This window comes from Psammomys obesus, unplaced genomic scaffold, assembly GCF_907164565.1.
Source record: "Psammomys obesus unplaced genomic scaffold, mPsaObe1.curated_primary_1811, whole genome shotgun sequence".
Taxonomy (NCBI): domain Eukaryota; kingdom Metazoa; phylum Chordata; class Mammalia; order Rodentia; family Muridae; genus Psammomys; species Psammomys obesus.
This window is the reverse complement of record NW_026592548.1, coordinates 2,034,431-2,053,960: the sequence shown is the minus strand read 5'-3', so window position 1 is coordinate 2,053,960 and position 19,530 is coordinate 2,034,431. Positions and strand designations below refer to the sequence as shown.

General features: G+C 37.2%; 1 protein-coding gene across 1 annotated transcript in view; it reads right to left on the bottom strand.

The window, feature by feature from the left end:
* Lrrc7 (leucine rich repeat containing 7) overlaps positions 1–19,530 on the bottom strand; it is a 680,756-nt gene that overhangs the window by 274,565 nt on the left and 386,661 nt on the right. Inside the window, exons 6-7 of the mRNA XM_055614269.1 lie at positions 16,275–16,353; positions 2,293–2,382 (exon numbers count right to left, since the gene is read on the bottom strand). Coding sequence (XP_055470244.1) covers positions 2,293–2,382; positions 16,275–16,353 — 169 coding nt within the window. The remainder of the gene's footprint in view (positions 1–2,292; positions 2,383–16,274; positions 16,354–19,530) is intronic.

The following is a 19,530-nucleotide window of genomic DNA, read 5'->3' as shown; positions in this document are numbered from 1 at the left end:
TGAATAGTCCTTGGTTGGAGTATGAGTCTCTGGGAAGTTCCCTGTGTTCAAATTTTCTTGTTCTGTTGCTCTCCTTGTAGAGTTCCTGTCCTCTCCAGCTCTTGCTATTTTCCACTTCTTACATAAAATTCCATTTATTCTGCCCGACAGTTGGCCATCAGGCTCAGCATCTGCTTTGATAGTCTGCAGGGCAGAGGCTTTCAGAGGCCCTCTGTGGCAGGTTCCTAGGTTGTTTCCTGTTTTCTTCTTTTTCTGATGTCCATCTTCTTTGCCTTTCAGGATGGGGATTGAGCATGCTATACATTTTGTATTCAGTGTATACATGTGTATACCTGCCTGGACTGAGCCTTGTGCTTGTTTTGCATAGAGCTACTGTAAAACCAATACTAACTGGATTTTCCAAAATTTTAATTGTTGAGACCTATTCTGTGTTTTAAGAAAACAAAGTTTCTGGGTGAAAGAATATTTGAGCATCCTTTCTCAAACCACCTAGCTGAAGGCCGAAAAACTGCTTATATTATGAATTATTATAAGTAAACATGCTATTAAATATAGCATATTTTGGCAACTTACACAAAATTTAAATTCTAATTCAAAGTAGTTCTGTTATTAGTATTAGTGTCCTCTTGGCCTAAACCTCATACTCATTTTAGGAATATTTAAAAGAGAAATTATAACAAAAAATCATGATAAAAAGTATCTTAGGGTGTATTTTATGATTTGTTAATTTTAAAGCACATTATGCTGTAGTTGATACCCAAAGGATAGTTCTAGTGTACAAGGGTAGATGGAGCTGGGGAAACACTCTTTTATAAGTCCACGACTTGTAATTTCTCTCATGTATATGGTTTAAGATGCTGTGATATCTTCTTCCATAGAAATGATGGAGTCTGGGGCATTTGCAGCATAGAAAGGAGGTCACTGTGTGTAAAGTGACTTCACCATGCCACCCAACATTCTCCTCACCTTTGTCAAGATGCAGTTGCTGAATTACACCCAGTTAATCATTTGCACAATTTCAAAAACTATCAACCAAAGCTGACAATGAGTTTAGAATGTCTTTGTTTTTTATGACACATATGTTATACAAGAAAATACCCTTGGAAGATATTGAAACAAAATAAAAATGAAATTTGAAATGAAATTAGAATTTTAGCCTTTTATATCATGCATTTATACAGGAAAAACAGTTATTATATTTTGGCATGGTACCTTCCTAGCCTTATCTAGGGTGAGAGTGCTTTCTTACAAAAGCATCGGTTTCTGCACAGCACTGTCACATAGGAGCACTACACTCGAGTCAGCCAAGCTCCTAGACATAAATGTGATTTCCCAGTCTTCATTTTGTCAACAGTAAAAAATGTACTTGTCTATAAAATCCAAAGGTGAACACAATATTTCTAGTAATAAATTTATAGGCAATGGCTTTCCTTCTTTCTTTCTTTCTTTCTTTCTTTCTTTCTTTCTTTCTTTCTTTCTTTCTTTCTTTCTTTCTTTCTTCTTTCTTTCTTTCTTTCTTTCTTTCTTTCTTTCTTTCTTTCTTTCTTTCTTTCTTTTTTCTTTCTCCTTCCTTCCTTCCTTCCTTCCTTCCTTCCTTCCTTCCTTCCTTTCTTTCTTTCTTTCTTTCTTTCTTTCTTCTTTCTAACTATTTTTGAAGTTCTTTAAGCATGTATTACTACCCTCAGTTATATAAGTTGGTTTCAAAAGTTAGGACAAGTTAAGTCCTCTGTTGTTATTTTATTTTGTATTGTATCAGATACTTGTGAAGACAGACATTTCTCCTGTATTCATATTTATTTAAATTTTGTCACAAGCTACCTTTACAGCCATACAACACCTCCCAACATCATGGCCTTCATCTTCATTTGTAAGGAATTTACATGTTAAGGATGTTGTTTTCATATACAATGAAAACATTTTTGTTATGTTTTATGACATATTCTATTTGAAAACTATTTTTCTGGCCAAGTCTATCCATATATTTATAATGCTGTCCTTTGCTTCCCTGACTATAAAGGAATTTTGCAACCTAAGAGCATAAACCGCCTCCTGAATTTGCTCATATTGTATGGGCTTTCTTTTTTATATTTAACTTTAATTCAGCTAAAATTATTTTATGATAATATTATATGAAAAGATATTTTATGTTAATTATTATAGAATATTTAATTAACATTTATTGTACACTAATGAGGCAAAATTGTCATCAGCCCTGTCACTTACATCTTGGTACTGATGAAGCACTTGGCAGAGGTAAAATGAGATTACACAGGCAATATCTTTCATCCTTACCTTCCAAAATTAGCTGGAAGAAATTCAAGGAAGGCGTCGTTCAGGTAGAGCTGGGTCAGGTTAAGAAGCTGTGTGAAGCCATCAGGTAGTCTAAAAAGGAGTTAAAGTTTTGGTCACTGTATCAATGTTGCTATAGAAACATCAAAATATATCTTAGAGAAGGAAAAAGAAGTCTGTCTTAGAAAGCCCTGCCATCATGCAGACACAGCACATTTTGTTTAGCACATTCTCCTGTAAACGAAGGATTTCTATTTTCAGGTTTTCTCTTTGTGGTCATAAACGTTGCTTCTATGAAGTTATTTGAAGACATACTCTAATGCTCCTTCACTAGAGGTCGCATAAATGCCTTCCTGAAAGCAACAGTAATGAGTTGTAAGGAATGAAAATTTAAATTTACTAAGGATAGTTAAATTTTATTCATAGCCTCATCCATTTATAACCCAAACCATCTACATAAGAGCTTCTTTTTCTGTTTTTTTTTTCTTTCTTTATTTCATATATGTCGTTGTTTTGTCCGCATGTATGTCTGTACACTGTGTACTTGATGAGGCCAGAAGTGGGGAGGGTCTGATTCCCTAAACCAGAGTCTTTTAAAGAATAGAACCTGGGGCTTCTGCAAGAGCCTCTCTCCAGCCCCTCTCTGGGTCCTTGTTGACTCTTGGTTTCATTAGGTTTTTTTCATATCATTTTAAAACTTGGTAATGTAAAATAATAATATATTTTACTTCTTATTAACACAGTGATAATTTCAATTCACTTATAGTCAGATTTTGATTTTAATATTCTGTGAAAAACATGTTTATTTATTTTGGGTATTTTCCTACATTTCTACCCTGACTCCTAGTCTGTGACTTTGTGTACATTGAACTGGACAAGGTCCCCTACAGGATGGTGTCTTCAGTCAGGGCATCAGAATACCCTAGGGGTTGCTCTCAGCTGCTGTGGGGCAGGAGAGAAATAGCTCACTTCCTCATCTTCCTGGTCTACAACTCTGTAGAATTTTATGCCCCTGAAGCATACCCACAAGACCAATCCAGAATAGATCCTGAATGCTTGATATGCATTTCCTGGGACTGTTGCCAGTATATTTTGTCTACATTCACCCTAACACCTGCTTCTTGTCAAACCAAATTAAACACAGAAGTCCCTTCTTGGAAATAATTTTCTTTTATTACCTTTTTATTAGTACACTGTTTATGCAGATGGGCAGGCTTCACAGCAGCATCTCCTTATATGCAAGTGTTAGCTACAGATTCTGTTTGCTCCTCTCCTACTTCTACCTCCCTTTTTCCCTTAACAGTCTTTCTTCCACTTTCAGGTCTTCTGCTTTTTATTTTTTATTTATAGAAAAAACTTTTTCAAAACAAATTTATTATTTTAATAAATTAAAAATTGCTATTTTTGCTTAACCCTTATTCAGACGGGCAAACAGTATAGACATCAGAAGTGGAAGAAGACAGGGAATTGGATCCTATTACAGACGGCCTCTGAAAGACTCTACCTAGAAGGGTATCTAAGCAGATGCTGAGACTCATAGCTAAACTTTGGGCATAGTGCAGGGAATCTTATAGAAGAGGGGGGAGATAGAGAGACCTGGAGGGGACAGAAGCTCCACAAGGAGACCAACAGAGCCAAAAAATCTGGCCCATGGGGTCCTGCAGAGACTGATGCACCAACCAAGAGCCATGCATGGAGAGAACCTAGACCTCCTGCTCAGAACTAGACCATAGGCAGCTCAGTCTCCATGTAGGTACCCTAGTAAGGGGAGCAAGGGCCGTCTCTGTCATGAAATCAGTGGCCAGCTCTTTGATCACCTCCTCCTGGGGGGACGGGTGCAGCCTTGCCAGACCACAGAGGAAGATGATGAAGCCAGTCCTGATGAGACTTGATAGGATAGGATCAGATAGAAGGGAAGGAGGACTTCCCCTATCAGTTGGCTAGGGAAGGGTCATTGGGTTAAAGGAGGGAGGGAAGGCAGGACAGGAGGAGATGAGGGTGGGGGCTACAGCCAGGATACAAAGAATTAATTGTAATAAATAATAAATCAGTAAAAAAGAAAAAATCTTATTATTATTGTTTCTTGTGATTGGCCATCCCACAGTATGTGTGGATGTCAGAGTGGAGTCTGTTGATTGAACTCAAGATGTCAGGTTTGTAGGTCAAATGCTTTACCCACCCAGCCAGTGCTCTGTACTACTCCCCACCCAGACAGTGTCTGGCTATACATCCCAGACTGTCCTTTAATTCACTATATAGCTCAAGCTGATTTCAAACTCAAATCAATCCTCCTGCCCCAGTCTCACTAGTACTAAGGTTACTGTCATGTTACACCAGACCTGGCTGTAACTTTATATACAATAGGTTGATATTGATTGATAGTGAATCTTTACACATTATCACACACTAATTTTATATTGGTTATTTCATTCTATAGCTATCTTGCACCAGCATGGATTTTAGAGTAGGCTTGTTTTTAGATATAGCTTCCAGGAGAATATTTCCATAAGTTTACTCTTTGGGAAAGTTGAAATCACGAAAATTGGAAAGAAGAAGGAGATACAATGGGGACTTTATAGTGTAGAAACGAGTAGAGATCCCAGACGGATAGACACTGAGTTCAAAGTGAGTTCCTGAGAAAATATTGGGAATCAACATTTGAGAATATCTGTAGGGAACTGCACTTAGAGGGTTTGAATTTCCACAACAAAGAAGCACAGAAAGCACCTGCATGCATAGTGACTGTTCTTCATGTCTTCTTTTCCATGTACTTGAGGATGCATGCCTACTACATGATAGTTTCCTGGCAGTGACACAGAGGTTAAACATATTTCTAATGAGATCTAGCCACTGTCCTTCTTGGATATCATAAAAAGGAATTAATTATAACTTTAGAGAACTAAAGAGCCAAAAACACATGTAAAAGTGAAGAACCTGACAATTTACTTCAAAGTCACTTCCAGCTGAGAGTAGAGATGCATTCCTGTAATAAATATTCAAGCTTGTGTATGGGGTGAGACAGAAGGATTGTGAATTCAAGTTATCCTGGGATACACAGCAAGATCCTGTCTAAATAAACTAGGGAGGAAAACTCACTGCTAACAAACAAACAACAAACAAAACACTGATAACCCAAAGTTTCTAGTTATGGGACAATTTGAAGTGTGGGCCTTCCTCAGTCCTCTCTCCAAAGGTGGGCATTAAATTGCATCTTATTTTTCACTCTGATCAAGAATTTGCTTTTCTACTGTTTCTGTGGCAATGTTTGCACAACTTTGAAAATAATAAAGATAGTAAATTCACTTCAATAATAATTTACTGAATAATTACTCTACGTGAGATTGAAAATTAGTATCTTCTCATTTTTCTCACAAAGTTCTCATGTATCCAGCAGGAAGCTTCTAGCAATTGCTTGTAGCAACACTGAAAAATTCTTATTGTTAGCTAGGATTTATCACATGGCATTTTAGGATAAGGAATCTTCTAAACCACACAGTGCTGTACTGTAGAAACATAGATAATAAGTGGGTTATGTGGTATCTAGGTGATATGTGTCATAAGTAAATTTACTTAAGATGTTTGGCTTTTGATAACTTTATGGCACAACTGTAGCTTCTAAAAGAGTAACCCTACCACTGAGTCCTAATGTTTTCATCAGAATGCCTGAGAAACTATAAGGGGGTAAGATGACTTTCATGGGTTGTCATTAGCATCCAAACTTTCAGTGGAAGGCCATATCATATACAGTAAGAAGCCTTTGATAGTAAAATGATTTCACTCTCTTTAAATAACTTGATGGTTTTCCACAGTTGGCTGATTTGTTAAAAATAAAGTGTTAAAAAATTAAACAATTATGCTCCATAAACATTTGTTTAATTTCTTGAATTAAATGTATACATTCTCCCCACAGCACAGGATGAACCACTGCAGATTCATACTTAGTCATGCAGAGACACTGTGACATGCAGGACTAGACTGTTAGCCCTGGAGCCAGAAGTCTTGGTTTTGAACTGCAGTTCAGCTAATTTCTGCACAACCTCTGAACATAACTTCACTTCCTCACTCAGTTTCCTTGCTTATAAGTAGTAATTTTAGCACCACCTCCTAAGGCAAGCCTCCACTGTCAAATGATTGTTTGTTCCATGGTGAGAACCATGAAGTAACAGTCATATTTCTTCTCTTATTAACTAAAACTGCTTTGAATACTTTTTATAACTGCTTATTTTCATTACTGGAACAAGAATTTTAAGATTGACTGCAGACAACTTTGCTTCAGCCTTTCTGTTTCTTATTGTGTGTTTTGGTTTTAGAAGCTAAGTGTGCTTTATTTTTAGACCTGTAATAGAAAGGGTAAGCCCATTGAAGTAAGTTTTATATGTTGTAATTAAAAAGTCAATGTAAAAATTCTCTAATTGGGAAGACATTTTATATATACTTTAATTTACATAGCTTTAAATTATGAAATTAACATATTATAAGACAATTGGAAAAGTAATAGAAAAGTTAATTGCAAACCCACCTCTTTTAAACACTCATGATTTGCATTTCACCTGGTTAAAAAATATTTTCTCCTTGTGGAGCTCCTGTCCCCTCCTGGTCTTTCTGTCTCCCCCTTCTTTCATAGGATTCCTTGCACTCTGCCCAAAATTTGGCAATGAATCTCAGCATATGCCAAAAAATCTGGGCACAGGGGTCTTTTCTGAGACTGATACTCCAAACAAGGATCATGCGTGGAGATAACCTAGAACCCCTGCACAGATGTAGCCCATGACAGCTCAGTGTCCAAGGGGGTTCCCCAGTAATAGGAATAGGGACTATCTCTGACATGTACTTAGTGGCTGGCTCTTTGATCACCTCCACCTGAGGGGGAGCAGCCTTACCAGGCCACAGAGGAAGACAATGCAGCCACTCCTGATGAGACCTGATAGACTAGGGCCAGATGGAAGGGGAGGAGGACCTCCCTACCATTGGACTGGGGGAGGGGCATAGGAGAAGAAGAGGGTGGTAGGATGGGATTAAGAGGGGGTGGTGAAGGGGGCTACAGCTGGGATATAAAGAGAATATACTGTAATTAAAAAAATAAAATTCAAAAAGAAAAAATTTTCTCATTTTTTAACAATAAGAAAAATTGTTTTAACTAGAAATGTACTTATTTCTCCTTTTATTAATAATTATTTTTGCAATTTTGTTATTTAAACAGTAGCTAAGTAATTTATAGAGCATATTCAGACACTTGTATAAGTGAAAGAGAGGTTGACATTAATTCTGTCCTGTGACAAACACCACAAGAAGCAGAGCCAATACTGTGTGGCCTTCACATCCACAGGTGTCGCACAGCTACAAGTAATGGCTTCCTTGTTACTGATCTCTGAGTATTTATTATCTCATTTCTGTTTTATGTGTATGTTGTGTGTGTGTGCATGCCCATGAGCACACATGCAGAGGTCAGAGGAAGGCATCACTTTCCATTCTATTCCTTTGGGGTATGGTCTTTTCCAGAGCCTAAAGCTCTCCATTTGCCATTCTGGTCAGTCAGAGAGCTTTTAGCATCCACATGCTTCTGGTCCCCAAACTTGGAGTTATAGGCACATACAACCTCTATGATTTGAACTCAGGGCCTCATTCTTGCACAAGAAGTGCTTCTCCTACTGGTCCATCTCCCAATCATATTTTGAATATTCTTAAGAGTTGAAAATATATCTTTGATTTATAGCAAACATGCTTCATAGTGAAAAGAACCAGTGATTTAAATAATATTTTTAATTATTTATTATGGTAAAAGGCAAAAACAGTGACATCTTAGTGAGATCGCTGTGGAAACTAAAATGAAGTTATTGCAGTTAGAGGCTACAGAGGTGAGGTTTATCAGTAAATGTTGGGCTCTGATTTTGCACCCAGAAGTTATTTTCAAGTTGGCTTTATGTTCACTGATGGCAAAGCAGTGACTCTAAGCAGTGTAACTTATGTTTCCAGTGTTTTCATCACTTATTATTTCATAAATTTCTCACTGAAAATTAAAAAAAAATCAATGCAGAAAAATCAATAAAAGCAAATCTAATTCTTTCTTCAGAGACTTGAAATTTTTTTCATACAAGTCTTTGACTTGCTTGGTTAGGTTTACATCAAGGTACATTATGTCATTTGTGGCTATTGTGAAGGGTGTTGTTTCCCTAATTTCTTTCTCGGCTCGGTATACAGGAGTGTTACTGATTTTTTTGAGTTAATTTTGTATCTGGCCGCTTTGCTGAAGGTGTTTATCAGCTCTAGGAGTTCCCTGGTAGGGTTTTGGGGTCACTCATGTATACTATCATATCATCTGCAAATAGTGATAATTTGACTTCTTCCTTTTCCATCTGTATCCCCTTGATCTCCTTCAACTGTCTTATTACTCTAGCAAGGACTTCCAGCACTATGTTAAAGAGATATGGGGAGAGTGGGCAGCCTTGTCTTGTCCCTGATTTCAGTGGGATTGCTTTAAGTTTCTCTCCATTCAGTTTGATGTTGGCTATAGGCTTGCTGTATATCGCCTTTACTATGTTTAGATATGTGCCTTGTATCCCTGATCTTTCCAATACTTTAAACATGAATGAATGTTGGATTTTGTCAAATGCTTTTTCAGCATCTAGGGAGATTGTCATGTGGTTTTTTTTTTTTCAGTTTGTTAATATGGTGGATCACATTGATGGATTTCCGTATATTGAACCACCCCTGCCTACCTGGGATGAAGCCTACTTGGTCATAGTGGATAATATCTTTGATGTGTTCTTGGATTCGGTTTGCAAGTATTTTGTTAAGTATTTTTGCAACAATGTTCATAAGGGAGATTGGCCTGAAATTCTTTTTCTTTGTTGTTGAGTCAAGGTGACTGTGGCTTCATAAACTGAGTTTGGTAATGTTCCTTCTGTTTCTATTTTGTGGAATAGTTTGAAAAGAATTGGAGTTAGCTCTTCTTTGAAGGTCTGGTAGAATTCTGCACTAAAGCCATCTGGTCCTGGGCTTTTTTTGGATGGGAGACTTTTGATGACCGCTTCTATTTCTTTGGGGGATATAGAACGATTTAATTGATTTACCTGGTCCTGATTCAGCTTTGGTAAGTCAAATCGATCAAGAAAATTGTCCATTTCATTTAGATTTTCAAATTTTGTGGCATACAGACTTTTGAAGTAAGTCGTAATGATTGTTTCGATTTCCTCAGTGTCTGTAGTTATGTCCCCCTTTTTATTTCTGATTTTGTTGATTTGGGTGGTGTCTCTCTGCCTTTTAGTTAGCTTGGCTAAGGGTTTGTCGATCTTGTTGATTTTCTCAAAGAACCAGCTCTTGGTTTCATTGATTCTTTGAATTGTTTTATTTGTTTCTAATTGATTGATTTCAGCCCTGAGTTTGATTATTTCCAGCTGTCTACTCCTTCTTGGTGTGCCTGCTTCTTCTTTTTGTAGGGTTTTTAAGTGGGGCCATTAAGTTGCTTGAATGAGCTGTCTCGAATTTCTTCTTGAAGGCACTTAGTGCTATGAGCTTTCCTCTTAGCACTGCTTTCATTGTGTCTCACAAGTTTGGGTATGTTGTGTCTTCATTTTCATTGAGTTCTAGGAAGACTTTAATTTCTTTCTTTATTTCTTCCTTGACCCAGCTGTCATTTAGTAGCAAGTTGTTCAGTTTCCATGTATGTGTAGACTTCTTGCTATTTCTGTTGTTGTTGAAGTCAACTTTATTCCATGGTGATCAGACAAGATACAAAGGATTATTTCAATCTTCTTGTATCTGTTGAGGTTTGCTTTGTGACCAACTATATGGTCTATTTTGGAGAAGGTTCCATGAGGTGCTGAGAGGAAGGTAAATTTTTTTGTGTTTGGGTGTAAGGTTCTGTAAATGTCTGTGAGGTCTATTTGATTCATGACCTCTGCCAGAGATATTGTTTCTTTGTTTAATTTCTGTTTTGTTGACCTGTGCTTTGTTGAAAGTGAGGTGTTGAAGTCTCCCACTATCAATGTGTGGGGATCTATATGTGGTTTAAATTTTATCAATGTTTCTTTTACGAATGTGGGTGTTCTTTTATTTGGGGCATAGATGTTCAGGATTGTGATGTCTTCCTGGTGGAATTTTCCCTTGATGAATATGAAGTGTCCTTCCCCATCTATTTTTATTAATTTTGGTTGAAAGTCTGTTTTATCATATATTAGAATGGCTACTCCTGCTTGTTTCTTGGGTCTGTTTGCTTGGAAAGTCGTCTTCCAACCTTTTACCCTGAGGTAATGCCTGTCTTTGTGTCTTAGGTGTGTTTCTTGTAACAAGTCTCTGAAGAAAGAATTAGAAGAAGATATGAGAAGATGGAAAGATCTCCCATGGTCATGGCTTGGCAGGATTAACATAGAAAAATGGCCATCTTACCAAAAGCAATCTACAGATTCAATACAATTCCCATCAAATTACCAACACAATTCTTTACAGACCTGGAAAGAAAAATTATCAACTTCGTATGGAATAACAAGAAAGCAAGAATTGCTAAAACAATCCTCTACAATAAAAGATCTTCTAGAGGTATCTCCATCCCTGATCTCAAGCTGTACTATAGAGCAAAAGTTATAAAAACTGCATGGTACTGGCATAGAAAAAGAATGGTGGATCAATGGAACCGAACAGAAGACCCAGGAATAAACCCACACACTTATGGACACCTGATTTTTTACAAAGATGCCAAAACCATACAATGGAAAAAAGATAGCATCTTCAACAAATGGTGCTGGTCCAACTGGATGTCTACATGTAGAAAAATGCAAATAGATCCATACTTATCACCCTACACAAAACTGAAGTCCAAGTGGATCAAAGACCTCAACATAAAATCAGACACATTAAATCATCTAGAAAAAATAGTGGGGAATACTCTAGAACTCATTGGTACAGGAGGAAACTTCCTGAACAGAACACCAACAGCACAGGCTCTAAGAGCAATAATCAATAAATGGAACTTCATGAAATTGAAAAGCTTCTGTAAAGCAAAGGACACAGTCATCAAAACAAAGCGACTGCCTACAGATTGGGAAAGAATCATCACCAACCCTTAATCTGACAGAGGACTCATATCCAGTATATATAAAGAACTAAAGAAGCTGAAAAGCAGCAAACCAAGTATTTCACTTAAACAATGGGGAACAGAGCTAAAGAGAGAATTCTGCAGAGGAATATCGAATGGCAGAGAAGCACTTAAAGAAATGCTCAAAGTCATTAGCCATTAGGGAAGTGCAAATCAAAACAACCCTGAGATTTCACCTTACACCCATCAGAATGGCCAAGATAAAAAACTCAAGTGACAACACATGCTGGAGAGGTTGTGGAGAAAGGGGAACCCTTCTCCACTGCTGGTGGGAATGTAAACTTGTACCACCACTCTGGAAATCAATCTGGCGCTTTCTCAGACAACTAGGAATAGCGCTTCCTCAAGATCCAGCCATACCACTCCTAGGCATATATCCAAAAGAGGCTCAAGTACACAAAAAGGACATTTGCTCAACCATGTTTGTAGCAGCTTTATTTGTAATAGCCAGAAGCTGGAAATAGCCCAGATGCCCCTCAACTGAAGAATGGATGCAGAAACTGTGGTACATCTATACAATGGAATATCACTCAGCAATGAAAAATAAAGAAATTATGAAATTTGCAGGTAAATGGTGGGACCTGGAAAGGATCATCCTGAGTGAGTTGTCCCATGAGCAAAAAGACACACACGGTATATACTCACTCATATAAACATACAACATAGAATAAACCCATTAAAATCTGTACATCTAAACAAACTAAGCAAAAGAGAGGACCCTATCTAAAATGTTCAATCCCCTTTCTGAAAGGCAAAGAGGATGGACATCAGAAGAAAAACAAAACAGGAAACAACCTCAGAACCTGCCACAGAGGGCCTCTGAAAGCCTCTGCCATGCCGACCGTGAAAGCAGATGCTGAGCCTGATGGCCAACTGATGGGCAGCATGAATGGAATTTTATGTAAGAAGTGGGAAATAGCAAGAGCTGGAGAGGACAGGAACTCCACAAGGAGAGCAACAGAACAAGAAAATTTGAACACAGGGAACTTCCCAGAGACTCATACTCCAACCAAGGACTATTCATGGAGATAACCTAGAACCCTGACAATGCAGCTACTTCTGATGAGAACTGATAGACTCAGATCAGAAAGAAGGAGAGGAGGACCTCCCCAATCAGTGGACATGGTGAGGAGCATGCATGCAGAAAGGAGGGGGGAGGGTGGGACCGGAGTGGGAGGAGGGAAGGGCTTATGGGGGGATACAAAATGAATAAAGTGTAATTAATAAAAGTTAAATAAAAAAGCAAATCTATCTTTGAAAAGAGCAATATAACTGATAAATTGGTAGTCAAGTGATCAAGCCAAACAGTATGACTCAAAGCCAGTGATGAAAGAGAAAATAACACCAGACCTATTGAAATTGAAACAGTTAAGGACCAAGAAAAACATACTGAAAACAGCAAGGTATGGTTTGTGCAAAGTGCACAGATTCCTGAAAACAGTTACTGAAGAAGAAATAGCTGGTTTGGATAGCTTGCTAGCTTTTAAGGAAAGGCTGTAATGGAAACTCCAGACCAAATATCTGCTCCAGTAAAGACCACCAAGGTTTAATAAAGAGATAGAATTAAATCTATGCAAATTACTGCAGGAAACTGAAGAGAACATTTCACAATTTACTTCATGAAACCAGGTTTACCTTGATAACAATCTAGACAAAGAAATTAGTAGAAGTATCTGATAGGTATATATCAGGAAATCAAATGACAAATCAAAGACAAAGCATTAGTAGATGTTAGTAAAAAAGCAATATAGCATAAATATGAGCAATACTTATGACTAAATAGAGTTTCTTTCTGGCAATCATGATTGAAAGGAAACATTGAACAATGTGAATTGCTATAAAGTTAAAGGAAGAAAGCCAAGTCATCACAGATCTTAGAAATCAGATTTGACCAAATTCAACACCCAATAAAATAAGCACTCTGCAAACTAGATACCAAAGGCATGGCAACTCTAGTGTATGGTGGCAGTACTAACTTGTATAGTAATGATAAAGAAGAAACTTAATGAGGGCTCATATTACGTGACTTCATGATTTATAGTGCAGCTATAGTAATTGAGGGAGTATCAGTGGTGTGAAGATAGGCATGGAGGTTGGTGTGACATAACAGAAGGCACAAATGGTCCAAACATGTACAACCAATTAATTTTCAATGGTAACCCTATTCAGGATGGTTACCATTTTCAACAACTGATCTGAAGCAATTAGATACTTGCACATCAGAGAAAAGCCTCATTGCCTTTAAGCCCCTGTGATTTGCAGAGGTTAGTTCTGGTGAGAATCATAAGCCAAAGGGAAAGCCGGAGCTACAAAAGCTCCAGAGAAAAGCTTCAGAGAAATCAGGAAGACCCTAAACTTGAGAAAACATTTTTAGACAGGAAGCTAGGATGCATGTTATTAAACAGGATATCATAAAAGCCTCTCCATGAAGGGCAGTATTTAGAGTGTGAAGGAGCAAACCACAGAAGTGGGAATCATACTGCCCCTGGAATCTGAAAATAACTTATAATTCAGTATTTAAAAGGCAAGTCAAGAAAAAACGAAAAAATTGAATCACTGCCAAAGAAACAATACCTTTAATTAATATGCAGAGAAATATGCTGATTGGACATTATAAATGTAAATTAAAACCACAAGGAGACAGCTCATCTACTATACTGACTGAAATTGCAGAAATGAGAGCTGCTAGCAGTAGTTGATGGCAAAGAAACAGCCACCGTTTGCAAAAACTTGTAAGTTTCTTTTAGGCTCAAGGATATGAATTCTGTACTCCCCATTGAATTATCCTAGGCATTAAGAAACACAAGCAACACCAGCCTGAATTTCTCAGATGTCTGCATGCAGTCTCTATCAGCAGTGCTCAGCTCCCATCAATGCATACAGGGGTCCTGTGATCTCTCTAAAAACGGGATGATCTTAACAATAAAGGGGCGGCACGTGGACAAAGAGACAGCCAGTAAGATGAGCAAAAACAGACACAGACCCCAGCCATTCACAAGGCATTCTGGGAAAGACAGCTAGGCTAAGAGAGTTCTCAGGATATTGAAATTATTTATAGTGATTATAGTTTGTGACTAAACCTCTGCCAAAGTTTACTCAGTTGCGACAAAAATGAGCAGATTTTACTTATATAACTTAAAAGAAAAGTTTGTCTTTGGAAATGGACACACGACTTAAATTCATTTTTCTATTGACTGTGTTTTTAAATTTAAATTTTATTTTTATTAATTACAGTTTATTCACTTTGTATCCCAGTTGTAACCCCTTTCCCCATCCCCTCCCAATCTAACCCTCCCTCTTCTTCTCCTATGCCCTTCCCCCAGTCCACTGTTTGGGCAGGTCCTCCTCCCCTTCCCTCTGACCCTAGTCTATCAGGTCTCATCAGGACTGGCTAAATTGTCCTTCTCTGTGCTTCTTGACTGTGTTTTTATGCACTCCTAAACTGTTTTATATTTAAAGTGTTAAGTGTTTTTGATAAAATATGTCATTTAAAATGTTTTACAAAGTTAAATGTATAAAACAAATTTGGAAATGGTTATGATAAAACTGGATTTTAAATTCTTAAAATGATGTAAAGTGATGTAATTTTTAATCTGGCTTCTATCCTAAAAAACTTGCTGCAGTCACTAAACAAGACAGCATATTAAAGTCAAGGAACTAAAGAAAACCAAAAAACAAATAATATACAAAGCAGCCTTGCTTTTCATTCACTCTGGGCTGTGTGGCTTTAGGGAATCTTTACAGTCTTGTATGAGAGGCTAATGGTATCCATTATGTTGACATGTGGAGAAAAATGCATTTGGTGTAGAGTTGGGGAACTATTGTTGAGGTCTGTATTTATTTTTCCCTTCCTTTTTGTATTTTGAGGTAGGAAAGTGATTTTGAACCACATAATACTGTGTGATGTATCACATTTTTTGTTGCTTCTCAGATAAGTCACTCACTGTATATTTCTATCTCTGTTGTGTCCTCTGGTGTAAAGCTTTGAGAAGCCTCTTTGTATCTTTTGAAAACACTCCCTCCATTAAGCACTATAGTCACCTCTACCCAATTAGACAAAGTCCTGAAGGACTTTGCTGCCAGCTTCATGCAATTAAGACGCCATCTCTCTCTGAACACCACATCTGCACTCTAGGACCACTCTGCTCCAATCTCTCTCAAGTACTACTAAGATGTCAGTAGTCTTTCTGGATTTTAGTTCTACTTCCATTTTATCTGAATGTTCAGGATCTGGACTTATCTAACTGACCTGTTAATGATTCATTTTACAGACCTCTCACTCCAGAAAATATTTGAGTCAGCAACATAGCCACAGGTTGAATTTAATTATCCCATGAGATTTCTTAACTAATAGATCTTAAACCACAAACACCATTTTATGATGTCAGCATCTTTTTAATTCATACCTCCCCATTTATTACACATTTAAGCTTTTTCATTTACTCTTCCTGTTATCTTTAGAACCTAAGCACTTCTTATTTGTAGTAAGAGCAAATTTCTTTGATGCGGACATTCAACTATTAAATCATTCTTTGACACCTTTAAAACTTCCACTGTTTTGAACTTCCATTGAGTCCTTGATGTTAACTTCTTGCCATGATTGCAAGTAATAACTATTTCCTTGATTTTGATTCTCATCCATGGAATACTGCTGAGAACTACAGAAAACCAATGCTATGGTTGCTAAAAGTAATGCTATATTGTGCCAGTTGGGTCTTCACATTCAAAATGCTTTTACTCATTTTAATTAAATTCTGAGCTCTTATTATTCTGTTAAATATGACAATTGATGTTACATTGAAAACTATTATCATAAAAGTTCTAGCTAGGCACACTATAAGCCAATGGAAATACAAATAAAAAATATAAGTAAAATTTAGTCATTTATACTCACTTAGAAATGGGATTGACACTGGCTTCAATAATGGTTAAACACTTACAGCACTTTATGTTTTCTGGAAATTCTTGTACACCTAAAAGGTTAAAAAACAGTGATATGAGTTTATGAAAATATCCCAGCAAGGTTGTTGAAGCTCTGGTTTCTACAGTGAAAATAAACCATTGAAACTTCAAGTTTTGAATCTAAACTCCATGTAGACCAAATATTCAAGCAGAGGTGATAACTGGATACATTAAAACCATGCAAAAGGCAGGTGTACTACAATTTTCCTAATAAAATTAAATGTTAATACTTTAGGATAGTAATAGCTGGAAACTGCATGTAAAATTAAGGGCAGCTGTATTTATCTCTTTACTAACTCTAAGGAATGAAAATTAAAAAGTGTCTTGACATAATTTGTTACAAAGGTTTTGAGTGTAAAAACAGCACCACACATCTAATGTGCCAACCTCTGTTGTTCAGCTGAAATCGTGAAACCAAATGAGCTCCTCTGCAAGAATACCCTAAGTTCACTTCTGGGAATCTCTGGGCATTCTTGTTATGTTTAGGCTGGTTTCAGAGTTAGGCTGAACTGGTCTCATAATAAAAGCAACCTCATATTAGAATGTTCTTTGGTCACTAATTATATAGGGCATTGCATTTGATAGACGGAATGGTATGTTTGCTTTTAAAAATAGGCAGTTTTATTATTCACAAATAGAAAATGACATTGATTATTATTTCTACTCCAAACAAGGATGTTATGTTGATGCTTTACCAATAAATTTTCCCGATAAATGTAGCACAAAATCTAACTTGCTGTGTTCACAAAATTAATCACAAAAGGCAAACTAAATTCATGCTTTCTAAACTCAGAGTAGCCTAGACACAAACCTTTTAAATCACAGAATTAATCAAAACTATATACACAAATTATTAATTACTTTAAGAAGATAGATACAATAGAGTACTTAACTGCTACATCTGATTAATTTTGTTCTTTGAACTTCCCATTTTAAAAATATGATGCTTGAACATATTTAATATTCCTGCTTTGGACTGGGGTTGTAGCTCTGTTGGCAAAGTCTTTGCTGGAGTGCAGAAAGCCCTTAGTTTGACTCTCAGCACTACATACATGAGGTGTAGCAATACATGCCTACTTTCCTAGTGAACTTGGGAGGTGGAGACAGGAAGATCATCCTTGGCTACATAGTAATTCCAGGACAGCTGGGACTACATGAACCCTCAAAAGAAAGTCTTTGCTCTCAATTCTTAATTATTTGAGAAGGAACCTTTCTGTTACTTATTAGGGCTCTTCATTCTTTGTACATATTTTGCTTTCTGTGTCTCCATTTGACCATCATGCTTGCTCATTCTTCTACCGGGAAACAGAATGTATAAGTGAAGAAAAACATCCAAGATTAATCAATTTGTCATTCTTACCTGGCATGAGGGAGGAAGGCAGAGAATCATGAATAAATGTCAGGTTAGGAGGTTTTAGTTTTGTGCTCCTATATTGTAGAGGAGTTTTAATCCAGCAACATGGGTACTCTGATCACATCCAAAGACCTTCTAGGTCTGTGTGGTCTGGCTGTAGTACAGACACACTGTTAGCACACACCTCAAATCCTAAACAGTGAAGGTTAACATGGCTTGTAGAAGGAAGCCATGTTGGAAAGTGAGGTCTAATTGAGAGGCAGGAAAAGTGATAAACCAGAGAAAGGTTTGAGAGAATAGGCTACGCCCAATTCTCATGTAAACAGAGAGGAAAAAGGTGACTTAGGAGAGAGCAGTGCAGAGAGGAGAGAGAAGGCAGTTTTATTGGGAGAATTTTATAGAGACAGATTGCAGAGAAAGAACAAGCTAGACACAGGTGAAGACAGAATAATCCAGAGAATGAGAAGGAGCCAGAAGAGAGTTAGTTTGAGGCCAAGTAGAGCAGTTCAGTCAGAACTGAGATTATCTAGTTGAATCAGCCATCTTGGAGAGGAGTTCAGAGTCAGGACAAGTTAACTGAATCAGCCAGCCACAGTTTAGAAAGAGGTAGAGAGAATAAGATAGACACACGTGAAGACAGAATAAGCCAGAGAATGAGAATGAGCCAGAAAATTAGGACAGATTGCTAGATTTAGTTTGAGGTCAAGCAGAGCAATTCGGTCAGAAGCTTAGAGAAGCCAGTTTGAATCATTCAGGTTGGACAGGAGTTTGAGCCAGAAAAGCTGAGGTGAACCAGCCAGTGAGTGTTCAGAAAGGGTGAGAAAGGGTGAACTTATTCAGCAGTAAGTCTCAGAGGCTGAAAATATTCTAGGCCTAGGTTAGATTATATGGAGGCTAGCAGACAGAGGTAGTAAGCCTCCGAGATGATAATTACTTTAGGTGAATAAAAAATACTTTTACTCTATCTGAAGCAGACAGGATAATCCAAATGAAAGCCACATCATCTTACTAGGCTCATGTGTGTGCAAGGGTAACACATATGTACCTGTTTGGGTGGGTACACTCGCCATTAAGCCAGAGATTCACACTGAGTATCTTCTCTAATCTTTCTTCATCTTAGTTTTTGAGACAGGGTCTACTACTGACCCTGAAACTCAGCTATTTGGCCAGACCTGAGGTCCTTTCCTATCTCCACCTCATCAGTGCTCTGGGATCATAGACTATGACTATAGGTAGCTTTTTAAGTGGACACTGGGGAGATAAACTCAGAGTTTTATATGTTCATTTTGTCTCCATTTCCTTATAGAGGCTTGTAAGCTTGCAGTTAAAATAGTTTTCAGCTTTCTTTAATGATAAAAAAGCTTCTGAAGTAAGAAAGGACACAAAAATCATGTCATTAAAATCTGTGTTTAGCTTTAAATTGGCTTTAAATATATATACAAGTATGAAAAGAAGTATTTCTTTTTGTACAGAAGTTAAGTTTGGAACTCACATGGAGTCTCATCATTACTAAACTCTGAGCATAACAACAATAGAACTCTGATTATTTGAGCCTATAAATAGACACCACTCAAAGGAAAACCCAACTGTGAGATTTCTGTGACATGAAAGTTGTCTTTCCATCTCACTTTCCTGATGTTTACTTTGCTGTTTTTGTTAAAAGGTTTCCCTGTCCCTGTCTAATTTTTCAGCCAAACCCAGGTCTAAATACCATCCTCATAGAAATTTAAATTCTAGCATTTGCATGAAGATTTATTTAGCTATTTTAAGTCTTCTTCTTCTTCTTCTTCTTCTTCTTCTTCTTCTTCTTCTTCTTCTTCTTCTTCTTCTTCTT